At 37.6% G+C, this 15,835-nt stretch overlaps 1 protein-coding gene across 2 annotated transcripts; it reads left to right on the plus strand.

Moving 5' to 3' along the window:
* Positions 1–446: 446 nt before the first annotated feature.
* Positions 447–15,272, plus strand: LOC114312386 (protein TONNEAU 1a). 2 transcript variants are annotated; one of them, XR_003646814.2, is made up of 9 exons: positions 447–821; positions 1,649–1,781; positions 3,448–3,536; positions 3,658–3,780; positions 4,930–5,060; positions 5,153–5,178; positions 5,262–5,418; positions 14,775–14,882; positions 14,987–15,272. XR_003646814.2 is itself a non-coding variant. In XM_028258617.2 (8 exons), the coding sequence occupies exons 1-8, from the start codon at positions 735–737 to the stop codon at positions 15,036–15,038; spliced, it is 798 nt and encodes a 265-aa protein (XP_028114418.1). In that variant the 5' UTR covers positions 447–734; the 3' UTR covers positions 15,039–15,272. The 2 variants fall into 2 exon arrangements, 1 of the variants encoding a protein (XP_028114418.1); XM_028258617.2 differs by lacking the exon at positions 14,775–14,882.
* The last annotated feature ends 563 nt before the right edge of the window (positions 15,273–15,835 follow it).

The following is a 15,835-nucleotide window of genomic DNA, read 5'->3' on the forward strand; positions in this document are numbered from 1 at the left end:
AATTTTTTATACTTTTTAAATGATACCAAATCAGCACTAAACAAACTAAGGTCAAGTTTGGGAAGACTAAATAAGTGTATTTTTTGACTTTTTTTGTATTATGTGTAAAAAAAATAGAGAGAATATGTTGATTGATGTGACCCAAAAAAGATAAAAAGATGAAATAAGTACACTTTTTTTGTTAGTCAAACTTGGCCTAAATATAATTTTTTTAAGGACAAATTACATATACCTCCCTCGAGGTTTAGTTAAATTACAGATACCCTTGAGGTTTCGGAAATTACATTCCACCCCCTGAGGTTTGTATTTTTATAACAATTTGCCCCATGAGGTTTATATTTCATAACAAATTACCCCCTAATTTCTTATGCAAATATAGCATTTAGGGGAAATTCGTAATTTCTCAAACCTCAGGGGGTATCTGTAATTTAGCCAAACCTCGAGAGATATATGTAATTTGCCATTCTTTTAAATAAAATTCGAATTAATGGGTAGAATTGTAAAATCGGTTTGATTGTTACCCTCAGCTGGTACAGGAATCACATCATCATTTCTGGTTACGCTCCTTGGCGCTCTCCCTCTCTATCTCTCCATCGCGTATTCTCACACACACCAACCAAAACGAAGGTATCGAACGCCATCTTGATTTCTCAGACTTGAGAGAAAGAAAAAGAGTTTTTTTTTTTTGGTCAGCTGCGAAACAAAGCAAGAGCAGCAGCAGCAACAACAACAACATGGACGACTACACTCGGGAGATGATGGACCTGAAGACCCTCGTCACTCGAACCCTAGAAAAGAAGGGCGTCCTCGCCAAGATCCGAGTACGTCCTCCCTTCATTTCTCTCTCTCTTCTTTTACATTCCACTCTTTTGGTACAATGAGGCTCTAGGGATTGATGAATCTCGGTGTTGATTTATGTGTATGAGGATATAATTTCAAAAAAAAAAATTATGGATTTGATTTGGTGTTTCTGTCATTTGGGGTTCTGTATGTATTTTCTTGTAGTTTTTTACTCTTTTATAAGGTTTGATTTTGTTTTAGTTGAAGGGCAACAATTACAGTTAAAGCACACTTTAGATGCCAGGAATTTTTGTGTTTTTTTTTTTTGAAATGGTGTAAAGAAAAAGAAGGGCTTTGTGAGAGTTGTTTCTCATACATTATAATGTGATGAGTAGTGAATTATGTTGACTGCTGTCAAGAAAATGAAAAATGACAAACTGTTAGGGGCCAATTTTGTTTTTTGGCTATTAAGAGCATAAATTGATGGTTTTTTGTGTACTTGCATTGAGTTTTAGATGCCACATTTTTGTGGAGAGGGAGTGTAGAACAAGTGCTTCTATATTAATTGAAAATCATGGTATATTTTTTTATGATGCTCGGAATGATGTTAACATTGTGAAGGAATGTAGAGAGAAGGTTGCATACTTGCATTCTAGATATATTGACTTTTGTGTGTGTTTCAGTGGAATGCCAGCGTGCGCAAACTTTAAACAAAGCATCCTTAATTTGTTCATTCATGTAATTGCTTGATGTTAGAATTTAAAAGCTATCTGTTTGATATCAAATGATAATTCTGTTCACATGCTTCTCACAAACCTGCTGGGGCAAAAATTTCCATTAATATTTGGTTGACATGTATTATTTCTAGGCTGAACTTAGAGCAAGTGTTTTTGAGGCAATTGAAGAAGAAGATAAGACAATAGAAAAGGAAGAAGGTTTGCCTCCTGCACTATTGGGTAGTTGCAATGACCGTGCAAAACAACTTCATGCTTCACCTTCAGGTTCCTCTTCAAATCTATTATTTCTCCTTTTATTTATTTGCTATTTTTTTAATTATTTTTTATCATGACTTTGAAGCTGTTGGATGTTTATATTTTATAGGGTTAATACTTTCACAATTTATTTATCTTATGCTCCTGAAAGTTGTCTTTTGTATGACCATTGGAGCATTGATCTCTTCTTTATATAGTGTAATATGCTGAATTTTTGCCGGTTGAGTTAAGTCCTGGAGCTGAACACATATTTGACATGTATATGATTGGGTTAGGAAATGCTAACCTCAATCTAGTCTTTGTTTTTGGGGTCTGCCCGAACTGAATCTTCAAAACTGAGCCATCCCATCCCCAAAAAATGAGGAAGCAAAAACAAAAACCAGTGCCTGTTCATTGCAGGCCATATGTCCAATTAGAAAACAAACAGAAGACAGTCCTTAGGATTTTGTGGTCTGACTGTGGTGGGCATTATGTTGTATTAAAAGCCATCTATTGTTGGTAAGTTTGTTAGTTCGATGTCAGGTTTTACCAGTTGTAGTATTAATTAGAATCTAGAGTCATAAGAACACCTTATAGGTGATATGATGTTTATACTGTTTCTTTTTGGATTATTGTACATTACTTAGTGGTTAGTCAGTAGTACATACAGCAATAAATCATTCTTTAGGGGTGGGCATTAGATAAATATTCAAAAGCTAATATTGGGTGGTGTATTGGGATCAAGTTCTCAACTCGATGACAAATTTTCTCCCAAAATTAATTCGTCCAAACTCAACTTAACACATCTATTCCGATGCCTTGGAATGGGAGGTCCACCGATCCTCAACTCAAAATTCTTCTCCTTGTATTTACATTTAAGGGTTAAAATGGATGTTTCATTTACTACCTAAAAAAAGAAAGAAATCTTTTCACTGGTTTAGGGTGCAAAGTTTTAACGTATGTTACATGGACTTTTCAAAGATTTGTGTCGGACACCCGACACTTAGACAAAGGTGTGGGATGTGTGTCTGATATTTTTCATTAGACATTTCTCATTTATTTGTATTTAACACTATCTTATATGTGTCATTTGTTGTGTAATTGCTATAGAACACTTTTTTGACGTTATATGTTACATATAGTACCATTTTATCTTACATAATAGATTAAAAATATGAAAATATGACTCCTTTTTGCCTAGTCCGCGTACTCTTAAATTTGAGATTTGATGAGTCTAACCTCTACATACACACCCGCACTTGTACTAGAGTCCATGTAATATAAGTTTTGACCCCACTTTAACCTGTTTTGGATAGGAATCAGTTAAAATTTCTTAATATACAGGAAGATTAACTAGGGGACTATTGTTAATTCCATATTTGAAATTTCCCGTCCTTTGGGCTTAGAACCAGAGGATTTAATGAGCTTGCCTCCCTACCTTACCTACCTTAACAGAAAGGACTTTCGGCTGCTGCAATACCCTATCAACACACAGCCACATACCATTCTCTTTAAAGCCTATCTAACTGGGTATAACTGATATATCTGATTATTGGAAATCTCATTCCACAATTATCTACCTATTGGCATGTGTTTTGTGTTTTTGAAAGAGTTTAAACATTTTATATTTTATACTTATCCATATCTATATTCTGTCTTACCTCTCTTGCTTTGCAATTTTACGTGCTAAATGCAGGAAGGCTTCTGACTGCGCTGATAAGTGAATACTTGGACTGGGCACAACTGAGCCACACACTAAAAGTTTATTTGCCAGAATGTAATTTGGTAATCATGTATTTGCCAATACTATTCTAATTTCTTTACAGAATAATCCTTTTTGAAGTGTTTTGGTCACCTTTATCTTTTTCTAGTAATGAATTTGTATTCTTTTTAACTGTAATTGCAGCAAAAGGATTTTTGGAAAGCTGAGTTAAAAGAATTTAGTAGCAAGAATGGATATGATCTTAATAGGAATGGAGATAGCGCTCCTTTGCTTTTGGATGTTCTTGAAGGATTCTTGAAGTATGAGGTTTGGTATTTACTCGCGTTCTGGATATTAACTTTTCTCTATTAAAGCCATAAGTTGTACAGTGTTGGCCCATTCATCTTCTAATTTGGCGAGGCTCATCTGGTGATATTATTTTCTCTTGGGTATATCTTAGCTTTTGAGCTTCATTACTGCCCAATTTGTATTTTTACATTTATTGAAGTTACATTCCACACATTCACTGTTCTCCTACTTATTTTAGACCTTCTAGAGCCTCTCTCCAAACTTTTATTTAACATTTACCCATCCTTCATTTCATTGTTTAAGAAAATGCTACAGCGCTGCATGATTTCTTCAGATTATGGTTGAAAATATCTTTGCCTTTTTTACTTACCAAAAAAACTTTGCCTTTTCATTCATCAGAAAATAGTGAACTTGGAATTTTATATGATTGGAATATTTAGAATAATTATCTATGGAATGAATACATAAATACCTAGTGTAGTAAGGAATAGTGGTGTAGGAGTAGTGATTGTACTATTGTGTAGTGCTTCTATGCTGCATGACAGCTCAAGAAAGAGTTGGAGGAGGTGACTGGTGAATGGGAAGAAAAATATTTTGTGGGACACTCATTCAGCAGGAGATATAACCTACAGGTGTTAAAAATGCTGGAAAGTTATGTAACAGTAACATATTGTGGGTGGAGTCAGAAGGTAATGAATCGTTGGTCTTTAACCCGTTACCAGCACCTTGCACTGGTGCAGACTAACTTTGGATGATGGTTTTTTTATATGTTTGTTTCTGGTAGATTTTTAATATTTACACATACATAAATAAATCAGAGGATGAATGGTTATTTTTATTTGTGACATATAATTTGGCAGTACATCTGATCCTAGTTTTTGTTGAATGCTTGTGGAAGAAGAAGGAAAAAAACTCATGCTTCCAACTTTTCATACTTGTAAATGATGCTTTGTTTGAGTGAGTGGCATAAATAGTTGTTTGCTTGGTTCTAACTTCTAATGGTCAAGGAATATAATATCATGTTTTTACTCTAGCAAGCTGGATCCATTAAGATATTTATGAATGCATATTTGGTACCATGATCTTTTGTGTTATGTTATCATAGTCAACTTTTTAATCACAGGTCTGAATCAATATTCTTATTTATAAGTAGTTTTTATTTTACAGAATTTGTCCCAAGCAAGGGGTACTGGAAGGAGATATACTCCAGAATCTGAGTCTTTGACCAATTTAGAAGCACGGAACATGAGAAGACCTTCGTCATCATCTGTTGCTGGTGGCTTACCTCCACTTGGAAGGTGCTTGATCAACTTAATTGTTATTTTCTTTTTCTGTTTCTTTCATTTTCTTTTCAATTCTTAATTAATATGCTTAACTTTGCTTATTTTAGGCCTGTTCCTGTTTCTCAAGCATCTGGTAAGTTGTCAAACTTTTCAGCATTTTTGTATCCAAATTAATCTGGCTCCCAAATACTTTACCTGATGTTTTTGTGCATTCAGATAGGAGAGGTGGATCCTCCATGTCTAGCTACAGGAGAGACGAATACAATTGGAGATATGACAGCGATGAACTACCAGAGGATGTAGCTCGTGCGTCAACTGCTTTGGAAAACCTTCAGTTGGATAGAAAAGCTCGGAATCTTACCAGTTCTTGGAGGTTTGTTTTGCAAACCTTGCAACAAAATTTTCTTTTAGTTTCCATTTGGTTGTTAGCAAGGGTAAATTTGGGAAATGGGACTGTCCAACATCATCGCTCTAGATTTGTGGTTTGGAGTGGAGAAATCGGCAAGACAACGATACTTTCTTTTTTGAACTGGAACTTTCACATTTATATATGTAGCTATCTTCCTATCCTTGGCCAATTCACTCACTGTTTGAACCTGCATTGTAGTGGCCTCTTATGAACTATACGTTCTTCGTCTAGATTGCCAATATATTTTCTTTTCATCTTTGTTATACCCAAATTGGTGGCAAAGAGGCTAGAGAAATTGATGAAGGATTTTCTATGCGGTGACCTTGGAGAGGAGTTTAAGCATCACCTTATTGATTGGAAGGAGGTTTGCTTAACCTTCGAAAAGCGTTGTGGTGATTTGCTTGTTCAATAGTTGATATTAAGGAAGGCATTATGGGGGTGCTTGTAAAAGGATTATGGGGGTCAGAGATGATTGCTTTCCTCTTAAATATGCTTAGGATGGGTGATGGGTGTAGAGTTCAATTTTTGTATGACTCTTAGTGTGGATAGAGGCCTTTGAGAGATTTTTCTAGATCTTTTTAAGATGTCGTCTAATCTGTAGGGCTTGTTGGCGGGGGTATTGGACTTCATCTTCTTTGGATTCCGGAGGGCATTTTGAGATTGGGAGGTAGAGTCTATCACATAGTAACCTAATTTGTGCAAGTTAGTGTGCTCTGATGCGTGAATCCACGTATTGTGGATGAAATTGGGTCAAATATGAACTTTCAGTTGGTCAAATTTGCGAATTTAAGATGAATTACACTTTGATCAATGATTAGCTGTCATGTGGTAGGCATATGACATGATAGCACAAGTATGAAAATGATTAGCCATCATATGGCAGGCATATGATGACATGAGTATGAAGACAAATCAAAAAATGCCAAGAGAAATGTTTTGAGTGCATGTCCTGTTGCTCATAGTTAGCAAGATTTTACCATTAGAGTGTCACGACATTTGTTGTAATTTGTGGAAGTATATGTTATTTATCCAATGTCTATTAGTATTGTTTACAAGCAACACAAATCAATAAAAATAAAAATAAAATCAACGCCCAATTAGTACACATTAATGTGTGTATTCAATTTTTCCTTCCCAAACACACAAATACCAAACCAAACCAAACCAAGCCTTTAAGTCTCATCAAATGGGGTCGGTTACATGAATTCTTCTTCTCCACGCGGCTCTATCAAAGGCCATTTCGTTAGTCAAATCAATAAAAATATTGAAATTAAATTTAAATAAACATTTGTATTGTTTATTTAAATATATGTATATGCACGCTCTAAAGGTGTTCCTGCTTTCAATGTAATTTCACAAGGGATATTCTTGCTCCCACTCGATGAATTGGTTACCTAGGTCTATTGGGATTTTCCTTGGGATGCTTTAGGATTTGTTGGTCCAAGTAGGGGATAGAACATATTTATCCACAAAAAAAAAAAAAAGTAGAGACAAAAGATGTTTTAATTTGGACAGGAGCTACAAGTAGCTTGTTTTCAATGTCTCCTTCTATAGGAAGTTGGTTGGAAGGGAGATGTTGACTTTCATTGGAAGGGGATTTGGTGTTTGAAGGCCCCCCAAGGTGGTTTTCTTGGCTTGTGTAGCAACTTGTGAAGCTTTTCTGATGACAAATAATTTGAGGGGCAAATTCTTGATGGAGTAAGGTGTTTTCTGTTTTTGGTATGGAGTGGATGATAACCCGAGGGTGTTTCTCTTGAGGCAAAAGAAGTCTGAGGGGAAGTTATTAGAATGCGTCCTACTCCACTTTGTCTTTTGCGGTGCTTATGAAGTGAGAGAACCTGTTTTTATTTTTGGGAGGGGAGTGGGGGTGACTTTCATTAGAGGATTGTGGATCGACAGCTAGGATTACGGGTTCATCAAGTTTTTTTGGTTGTCTTCCTAGGAAGATAGCTCCTTAGCCAATGTTAGAGAGAGGATGTTGACCTAACAAACACTCATGTTTGTTGCACGCCACAATACACCTCCCGAGGTATCATACCTATCTCTGCAGCTCCTATGATGCAACCTTGTAGAGATCTGAATCATAGGACACAATGATAGGCTTGATACCATCGCTCTGTCGCGTCAAGGAGAAGTTGCCACTGTCCATAGGTGATTGGGCTCTAATACTCCAGGAGCTTATAAAAGGGTATCCATGCACATAGTCAAATAAACATAACTTAATACACGACAATCATACATAACTCTAAACCCTTTCTATCTCTAAGGTTGCCTTGGTCTTCTCGTTCGCCGCATTCAAGCGATCCTTAGCGATTGTAGTGCCCGTCTCTTCTCAAAGGTCTCAACAACTGTCCACCTCACATACCTAAAACCTATACTATTTATGTACAATGAAAACGTTGGCCTGTTTGGTCTCTTTGAAAAAGCACACAGCAATATGCTTCAATGATAAATGTAGAAAATTTATTTCATATCTCACTGGTGTATTTGTTGGGTTCTTCTTGTCTTTAGAATCAAAAATTCATTTTTTTAGACCCAAAATAATTCTTGGAGCCATTTGTCTCTATGCCTTCTCTCTGATTTTCCAGTTTGCCTAAAAGATTGTCTTCTAAAGGTCCTAATACGGTCAAATCTTTGTCCTAGTTTGTCGCTCTAAAAGGTATCCACACATTAATTTTTTAATTTTTTCTTCTAGTCTCATCTGTATAGATACTCCAACAAGGTTTCATCCATGTGGGATTGGATTCTAGCATGGCAAGTGTCACAGGGCTAATTTTCAGTCTATAAAATTCTCCTGTGATGGCACTAAGTCCCAACATTTTTGTCAGCCAATGTATGCAACTCACACACACAAGTTAAATTTCGTCAAGCATACAAGTCAAGCAACACAACAATTACAGGAAAACCTAACTTTTAATATTGTACCAACAATTACGAAGGAAAGCCAAATGCCAAACTCTCAAACACTTTGTAAATTTGAGTTTGCATGGCCATGTCTATATATAGGTTATAATCAGAACATTTGAAATTCAAACAAGCTACAAAACATAGGGACACGTGCCATCTGGCATGGCACCCAACTGCCAAGGGGTTAACAAAGATTTGAAACTAGCCTACAGAAATAACTGTCACCAACTGCTCCTTTATTTCAGCCTTCCTTGTTCCTTTCCAGCATGTTTGGTTCTGTGCATAACCGTCCACAACTACCCTTATATTTTAGGAAGCCTTTGTCTTGTCTTAGTCAATTTCGAATTTCTCAAGCGACTAGCCAATCAGAGTTTGGAGTGCCATTTGTTGGCCTTGGTCAAGTCTAACCGCCTTGCTACCCAACCAAGTTGTGCACCACGCCTTGCTGTCTTGCCAAGTCAAGCTGTCTGATTATGTTAAAACCCCCATGTATGCTGCAGCCGAGCATTAAGGTCATATTAATGCCTTGCATGTGCCATGCTGCCTATACTTTGGCTAAGGGTTGAATGCCGCTGTTGAACGACACAACTAATTGCCCATCTTGTTGTCTTGGCATGCCTATCTCATGCTGCGATCCAGGCCTGACATAGGTGCAAGGTGCCGCCAAGTGTTAGGCCGCCAGCTTCCAAATATCAAGGTGTTAACAAACCACCCCCACCAGAAAAAACCAACGTCCTCATTGGTAGGGTCTTTAAGTACTCTTCGACTTTTTTTCAAATTGCCATAATGTTACATTTTTTTCCCAACTTGCGTCAGATTCTTGGGAACCCTTTCACTTCACCAAGCAATGGGTCCTTCGATTCTTTTTGCTCTACCCCTCGGTCTTGTGATCAAGAATCCGTTCTACCTCTCTGTCAAATTGCTTTCTGATCATTAGAGGTGCCCTTTGAGCCTGTGTCCTTGTCAAGTTTGATTGATCCTCATGAAAAGGTTTCAGAAAACTGACATGGAAAGTTGGGTGGATTTTCAACCGATCAGGCAACACTAGCTTGTTTGCAACATTTCCCACACGTTTTAAGATTTCAAAGGGGCCATCGTATTTTGGAATTAGGCCACGGTGCCTTACTAATCTTCTTCCAAATTTGAGGAGTAAACTTTAGTAGCACTGTCTCCCACTTTGAACTCTAAGGGTCTTCTCCCTTTGTCAGCATACTTCTTCATTCTTTTGCTTGCTTTAGCTAAACTATCTTGTGCTTCCTCCAGCAACTTCTGTTTAGCTTTTGCAAAGCGGTATGCTGGACATCTACCACCAGAGCCTGTTTTAGCCACTTCGTGAGGAGTTAGGGGCTGTTGCCCCATGGCCAACTCGAACGGACTCATCCCGGTTGCAGATGATCTACACAAATTGTAACAAAACTGTGCACTATCCAGCAATTCGATCAATTCTTTTGACTTGCGGTCACATAATGTCGAAGATACTCCGCAAGCAACCCATTTATCCTCTCGGTTTGGCCATCTGTCTGAGGGTGATTTGTTGTGAAGAACTTTAATTCTGAACCCAACAAATTATAGAGCACAGTCCAAAATCTTCCCATAAATCGAGTATCCCTATCACTAATTATGTCCTCAGGCAAGCCAAGGTGTTTTACAACATACTTGTAAAACAAATTAGCAGCAATATCAGCGGGACAAGCATGAAAAGCATGAATGAATACAACATACTTAGAAAAACGATCAACAACTACCATGATGGAGCGCATCCCATTGATTTTAGGAAACCCGGAGATGGAAGCCCATGGACACTGAAACCCAAGGCTTCTCAGGGACCGGCAATGGTTGTAACAATCAAGCCGCCTTCGTCGTTTCTGTCTTGTACAGTTGGCACACCATACAAGTCTTGACATAGGCCTCTACATCATCTTCCATTTTTGGCCAAACATATGAACAAGACAAGAGTGCCATCATGCGTAGCTGTCTCGGATGACCAGCCTACTGCAGATCATGCGTCTTTCTAAGAAGTTCCAATCTCAGTCCCCCAACACTAGAGACATATAGTCTATCTTCTTTACTATGGAGAAGACCATCTTCAAGCCAATACTGACGAACAATACCATCCTTTACTTGCTACACCAACTGTTGATACTCTTGAATCAATTGCAGCACTATCGCTTATCATTTCCAGCAATTGTGTTTCAATGTTGGAAATAGCAGCTATGTATTCAACCATCTCTTTTCGGTTTAAGGCATCAGCGACTAGGTTGTATCGTCCAGACTTGTATCGCCACTTAAAGTCATGTTCTTCAAGGAATTCCTGCCAACAGGCTTGCCTTGGAGAATTTTTTCTGGGTTTTGAAGAATGTATTGGCCACATTATCAGTAAGAACCAAAAATTTAGTCCCTAACAGATAAACCCTCCAAGTGAGAAGGCAATGTATCATCGCCGTCATTTCTTTCTCATGGGCCGAATAATTCTTCTCAGCAACATTCAATTTTCTGCTTTCAAAGGCCACAAGGTGTCCCTCCTGCACCAATACCCCTCCAAGCGCTTTGTTTGAGGCATCCGTGTGCACTTCGAAAGGCAACTCAAAATTGGCCAGTTACAAGACCGGTTCACTTGCCACCGCACCTTTCAATTTGTCAAAGGCCTCTTGACAAGTAACGGACCAATGCCATTTGTGATCTTTCTTCAGCAAATCAGTGAAGGCATCAGCCTCCTTTGAATACCCCTCAATAAACTTTCTGTAGTAATAAGAAGGATGGCAACTTCGCAACATTGGTGGGTGGAGACCATTCCGTAATAGCCTGCACCTTCTTTCCATCCATTTTGACATGGCCTCGGCAAATAATATGCCCAAGAAACTTATTTTCTTTTTGAGCAAACTCACATTTCTCTTTCTTTACATAAGAGTTGGTTTTCCCGTGGTCGGGAGAATACTTTTCTGAGATGGGTCAAATGGTCTTGTAATGTTTCACTATAGATTACAATATCATCCAAGTAAACAACTACAAACCGATCAACATAATCATTAAAGACGTCATTCATTAAATTGCAAAATGTCGCAGGAGCATTGGTATGGCCAAAAGTCATTACTAAAAATTCAAAAGAACCATATTTGGTTACCTAAGTGGTCTTTGCCTCGTCCTTTTCCGCAATCCGAACTTGCCAGTAACTCGAGTGAAGGTCCAACTTTGTGAAGAAAGTGGCCTTGCTAAGACAGTCAAACAGATTAGCCACCAAAGGGACAGGGTACTTATTTTTGATAGTCACCTGGTTCAGGGCCCGATAATCCAGGCACATCTGCAACGACCCATCTTGCTTCTTTTGAAACAGCACTAGGGCACCGTAGGGGGCTTTGGAGGGTTGGTCTAAACCGGCTTTCAACAACTCCGTCAATTGCTTCCTTAGTTTAGCAAGTTCCAATGGCAACATTCGGTAGAATGCCTTAGTAGGAGCCTTAGCACCTGGTATCAATTCGATATTGTGATTAGTGGCACGTCAAGGAGGGAGAGATTTAGGCAACTCTAGAGGCATTACATCAATGAACTCTGCTAAGACATCAGCCACTGCATCCGGCACTTCAATAGTAAGGTCAGGCTTGATTTCAATCAATGCTACAAGGAATGTCTCCTCGCCCTTCCTTAGCCCATTAAGCACTTGCACGGCTGACAACATATCATCCTTCTTCTTTGCCCCACTTTTCTTGTCTGGTCGAGTAGATCCCGACACAAAACGAGGTTGATTCTCATATAAAATCAACAACCCATCCAAATATGGCATCAATGCCACTTTTGCAACCACAAAGAAGTCGTTCCCAAGAATGACATCAAAGTCATCTAATGCGATTGCCATCAGGTTCAATTGTCAAATCCATTCACCCACTGTTACCTTCACATCCCGAGCCATCCCATGCACCAGTTGGGTTGCAGAATGCACAGTCTTGATCCTGCTTGGATTCTAGACAATCTTCAACTTCAGGGACTGCACTACCCTTTCAGACACAAAGTTATGGGTGGCACTAGTGTCAACCATTGCAAACATTTCAATACCATCCATCACCACCTTTATGTACATCAAACCAGATAAGGGGGTCCTCCTTGCATGAATTACATTCAACAATTGCAAGGGGTTGACTTGAGTAGGGCCATCTGAGTCAGATCCCGCCTTATCATCTTTAGCAAATATGGCACTTAACTTCTCACGCTTCAGCCGATCATTGGCTTGGTGAGGTCATCGTCAAGCATACAAGTCAAGCAACACAGCAATTACGGGAAAACCCAACATTTATTATTGCACCAACAATTACAAAGGAAAGCCAATGCGAAACTTTTAAACACTTGATGAATTCGAGTTTGCATAGCCATGCCTATATATAGGCTATAATCAAAACATTTGAAATTCAAACAGGCTACAAAACATAAGGGACACATGCCATCTAGCATGGTAGTTGACACCCCCAACTGCCAAGGGTTTAGCACAGATTTGAAAGAAGCCTACAGAAATAACTATCACCGACTGCTCCTTTATTTCAGCCTTCCTTGTTCTTTGCCAACATGTCTGGTTCTGTGCATAATCGTCCACAACTGCCCCTATATTTTAGGAAGCCTTTGTTTTACCTTAGTTAATTTCGAATTTCTCAAGCCACTAGCCAAACAGAGCTCGGAGTGCCATCTGTTGGCCTTGGTCAAGTCTAACCGCCTTGCTACCCAGCCAAGTTGTGCACCACGCCTTGCTGTCTCGCCAAGTCAAGCTGTCTAATTATGTTAAAACCCCCAAGTATGCTGCAGCCTAGCATTAAGGTCATATTAATGCCTTGCATGTGCCATGTTGCCTGTACTTTGGCTAAGGGTTGAATGCCACCGTCGAACGACACAACTGATTGCCCATCTTGTTGTCTTGGCATGCCTATCTCATGCTGTGGTTGTGGTTCAGGCCTGACATAGGTGCAAGGTGCCACCAAGTGTCAGGCTGCTAGCTCCCAAATATCAAGGTGCTAACAGTAGGGTTATTGGGTAGCCTTCATGCCTGTTTCTCCTATTTGCTTTTCACTGGAGTTGGGACTTAAATAGGAGCAGTGGTAGGAAGTTAAGGGAATAGGTAATATTTCAAAATTGAGAATTGTGAGACTCACCCAACCTAGGAAATGGTCTATTTTTTCAGTAGGTGGTTCAAATAGACGGTCAGGAGAGAAGAGGAGATGACTTTTCTTTTTTTTTTTTTTTTTTTTTTTTTTTTCCTGATGGACTTAATGGTAGTGATCTCTTTTTGTGCTTGTTTCCCTTTGTAGGTCCAATCTTTCTTGATGGTAGCAAATGCTGTCCGCTATTTAAAAAAATAACCACATTTGCTCCCCCTCTCTTCACAAATGACTTGAATGAGCAATCTTGATTGACATTCATTGAGATTTGTCACTAATATTGGCTTCAATTAAGAACATTTTGTGCTTTTTGTTCATCTTTGTTTGTTGCTATGTCACTTGGAATGTGGATCGTTCTGGTACATGGGACGAGAACATGGTGCACTATATGTTTTAAAATATTGTATGATAAAGGTTGACTTGTATAGATTACATTATAAAAATTTAAGGTATTTTTAGAATAATTTTCTTGTAACTATTAGTTATCTAATAAATAATGTAGTCTCCCCCCCCCCAAAAAAAATTAATCATGTATCAAAACATTTATGTGAGCATTATGACTTGTTTTTTTACGTCTTGTGCTTTTAAAATTTTACTCATCTTAAATTTTAGTTCATTATATTTGATTTTTTCTCTCGAGGAAATGTATTGGGAGAAAAAAAAAAAATTGGGATTACTTCGGTTCACTAAATTTACCATTTTTGAATGAAAGTATAAAATGTTTTGGAATGTGCATTCCAAAACCTAATTCAGTAGGGTATTAGTGTTTTTTGGTAATATTGGTTTCTTTTGTGTGTGTTTGTATATATATATATATATATTCCGTAGGGTATTAGTGTTTTTTGGTAACATTTGTTTCTTTTGTGTGTGTGTTTGTATATATATATATTGAGTTTGGCTCATTTGCCAAATGAACGACCTCATTTTCCGAACAAATTGAGTAGTTCATGAACAACTTGAGTTTGGCTCATTTAAAGCTCATTTGAGTTCGGCTCATTTGCCAAATGAACGAACTCAAGCCAATTCCTAAGTTTTAGTAATCGAGCCGAGCATGAGTAGACTCAAGATTGGCTTGAATAGGCTTCTAAACACAAGGATATATAAATTAATATGTATTTTTAATAATATAACATTTCTAATACTATATTTTAATTTATTAATTTTATTTCTTTGTTTATGTTTGGTGTTTGTGCAAATTCATATATTTCATTGATGAAACTTATTAATAATGTAATCAGTCTTTTATATTCGCTCATAATCTTTTCTTTTTTATTGTAGTGTGCATATTAATTTAGATATGATTTTTTAAGTTCGAGCTCTCTGGAGTTTGAATTCGGCTCGTTCATATAATCAAGTTTCTCAAATATTGGATGAGCTTAGCTTGAGGTTGAGCTTGAGTTTGATTTCTTAAGCTGATCTCTTTAGTATCATTATGTTTGCTTTTTATTCTGGACTTCGATCTCTAACTCTATTTCTGGACACGGTTGCAGGAATGCTGGGGATGGTATCACCGAGGATGATGGCAGGGTAGACCATATGTAGCTGAATGTCATTTAAATGACTGCTCGTGTACTTTGCTACTGCGTTATTTTGTTCATTGTCCATCATTGATGTTATTCTAAGATCATCATAAACATTGTGCGTTGTGTTTTAATGAGTTTTTTGTTATGTTCTTGCACACATTGTGAAATTTCATTGTCACTGGTCCAAGGGCGGTTTTATATTTGTTGCATGCTATGGAAATGTTGTATGTGAAATTTCAAGGTGGTTTGGGAACACAGCATTGCAAAGGGAAGTATTAAGAAGGGACTGTGATAATCATAATCCAATGCATGATATTAAAATTGTTTTTGAGTTTTTAATACGTGTGTTTGTACAAAATTGAAAAAATAAATAAATGAAAACGATGGCATTGTTCAAACTTTTCATTATTTCGTTTTGAAAATAATAAAATAAATAAAAATACAGCAAATTAAGTTATTTACTCTTGGCTTTATCATCTCTTGTTGAAATCACATTTGGAGTGTAGAAACTCGTAATATTTTCAACCAGTCAGCTAAATGTATGTCACACTGAGCAAAAATGAAACAGAGTTCCTTTGGCCAACCCTACACAACAGTCGATTGAAGCCATTCGTTAGCGTCGAAAGTTATCCAGTTCCTTTGTCTAAGGGGTTGTTTGGAATGTTTTAAGAAAGTGTATTTTTTAATTTTTTATGAAATATGGGTTGAGTTTGAAGTGATCTGGTAGAGAGGTAATGTGACTTAAATAAAATGATTTGATTTAAATAGGATAGTGATTTTTTAACTTTTTTAAGAGATGTCAAACCTAGCCTTAAT

Source organism: Camellia sinensis, chromosome 8 (genome assembly GCF_055761805.1).
Source record: "Camellia sinensis isolate YWXY chromosome 8, ASM5576180v1, whole genome shotgun sequence".
Classification (NCBI taxonomy): Eukaryota; Viridiplantae; Streptophyta; class Magnoliopsida; order Ericales; family Theaceae; genus Camellia; species Camellia sinensis.